Source organism: Phaethon lepturus, unplaced genomic scaffold (genome assembly GCF_000687285.1).
Source record: "Phaethon lepturus isolate BGI_N335 unplaced genomic scaffold, ASM68728v1 scaffold46617, whole genome shotgun sequence".
Lineage (NCBI taxonomy): Eukaryota > Metazoa > Chordata > Aves > Phaethontiformes > Phaethontidae > Phaethon > Phaethon lepturus.
In genome coordinates, this window is record NW_010553479.1 from 20,642 (window position 1) to 22,149 (window position 1,508).

Below are 1,508 nucleotides of genomic sequence, written 5' to 3' on the forward strand. Positions count from 1 at the left end.
TTTACATGCTAAAAACATAACTTACATATAAATGAAAGTGTAGGAAGCGTGACAAAACTTTCGGAGCAGTAACAGGGAACTTGACTAGCAGAGTTTGCAGGTAGACTTCCAATTCCTTCTGTCTTTTCTCCACCAGGCTTTTGGAATTTTTTCCAATAATCTTCTTGGGAGGTAACAGATTTTTATCTATTTTCTTTTCTGAAACAAGCTGAAAGACAACGACCAGAGTTATTACCTGACTCACCATCTGAGCTTGCATAAAAGATGCAACAGAACACATTAACAGCACACTGCCTGATCTTGGTAGGATCCAAAAATAAAATTACTTCAGTAAATTTCGCTATCGACTTCAAAGTCTTAGGTATTTTCAGAAAGAACATTTTTATAAAATGATGAGAAATTCAGTAATAATGTTTTCTGAAAGAATCACTCACGGTACCACAGGGCAGAACGTAATTAAGGTGATAAAACAAAGTAACTCATACATTTCTCCAAAAGCAGACCTGTCTTGAATACAGTGGACTTTCCCTCATTTACACTTGCTCTTTTTAATCAGCACTGGTTAGTAACTACCACATGCTACTGTCTAAGGACAGTTTCATCATCCACCCCTCCCAGAGACAGTCTTTGCTCCAATCCAGCTTTTGCTTACTAAATCAGCTGATCATAAACATCTCTCTTGGCAAAACGCTTAATGACTCTAGCCTGAACTCCACTCTTAAGGCTAAAGTCATGCAGGCCAACCTCACCCAGATTACAGAGGCAAGTAATATTCTTCATACAAAAAGGATTTAGTCTGCAGTTCAGATGGTACCTGGCAGATATTCTTGCCCTTTACTGGGATAGAATTTATGTCCCATACAATGTTTCGCAAGAGACCAAGGCCACAGTTCTAACATCCTTACCTTTTCATGCAGGTCATGGAAATCACTGTAACGATGTTTGACTGTCCACTGATGATTGCCAACACTGACCTGAATAACGTATACCTGAAAGGAATAAATTAAACTAAGGAAACTGCAAAGTATTTGTCTTAGAGAAGCTGACTCTGAGATGTGCTGGTTAATGTAGCACTATAAGAGGATTCTACATTCTTAAAAGTATCACAGTTAACTAAAAGCTAATTTAAACTCTAGGGTGACTTTGCCGATACAGGATTCCTAATCTCATTCACAAGGCTGCTCCACACACAAAAACATGCAGACGCTTCTTAACGTAAAGCAATGGCTTTTCTTTTTGCAACCCAAAGGTTGCTAACCAAGATCTCTAAGCTCCTTTTTCTGAAGATTTCTGCCAGCTAAGTTAAGTTGGTATTCATAGCTATCCACAGCAAGCCTGAGAAAGCAGCATCCTTTCTTCTTCAATCTACCAAGTTCCACAACTGGTGGAGGAACTTGGCAACCATCCTGCTGTTACTTCACAGTTAAGCAGAAATCTGAGGCTTAACCCTTCAGAAACCTAGACAAATCCTTTGGTTGGTTGGATGTTAACTGTTTTATTCCTTTTAG

The 1,508-nt window shown here is 38.9% G+C and overlaps 1 protein-coding gene across 1 annotated transcript in view; it reads right to left on the reverse strand.

Annotated features, from left to right (window-relative positions):
- Positions 1-1,073, reverse strand: part of NISCH (nischarin) — a gene marked incomplete at both ends in the record, with an annotated part of 21,327 nt that extends 20,254 nt beyond the window's left edge. Inside the window, 2 exons of the mRNA XM_010291547.1 lie at positions 26-208; positions 906-1,073. Of these exons, the coding sequence (XP_010289849.1) occupies positions 26-208; positions 906-1,073 (351 nt within the window). The remainder of the gene's footprint in view (positions 1-25; positions 209-905) is intronic.
- Between the last annotated feature and the right edge of the window lie 435 nt (positions 1,074-1,508).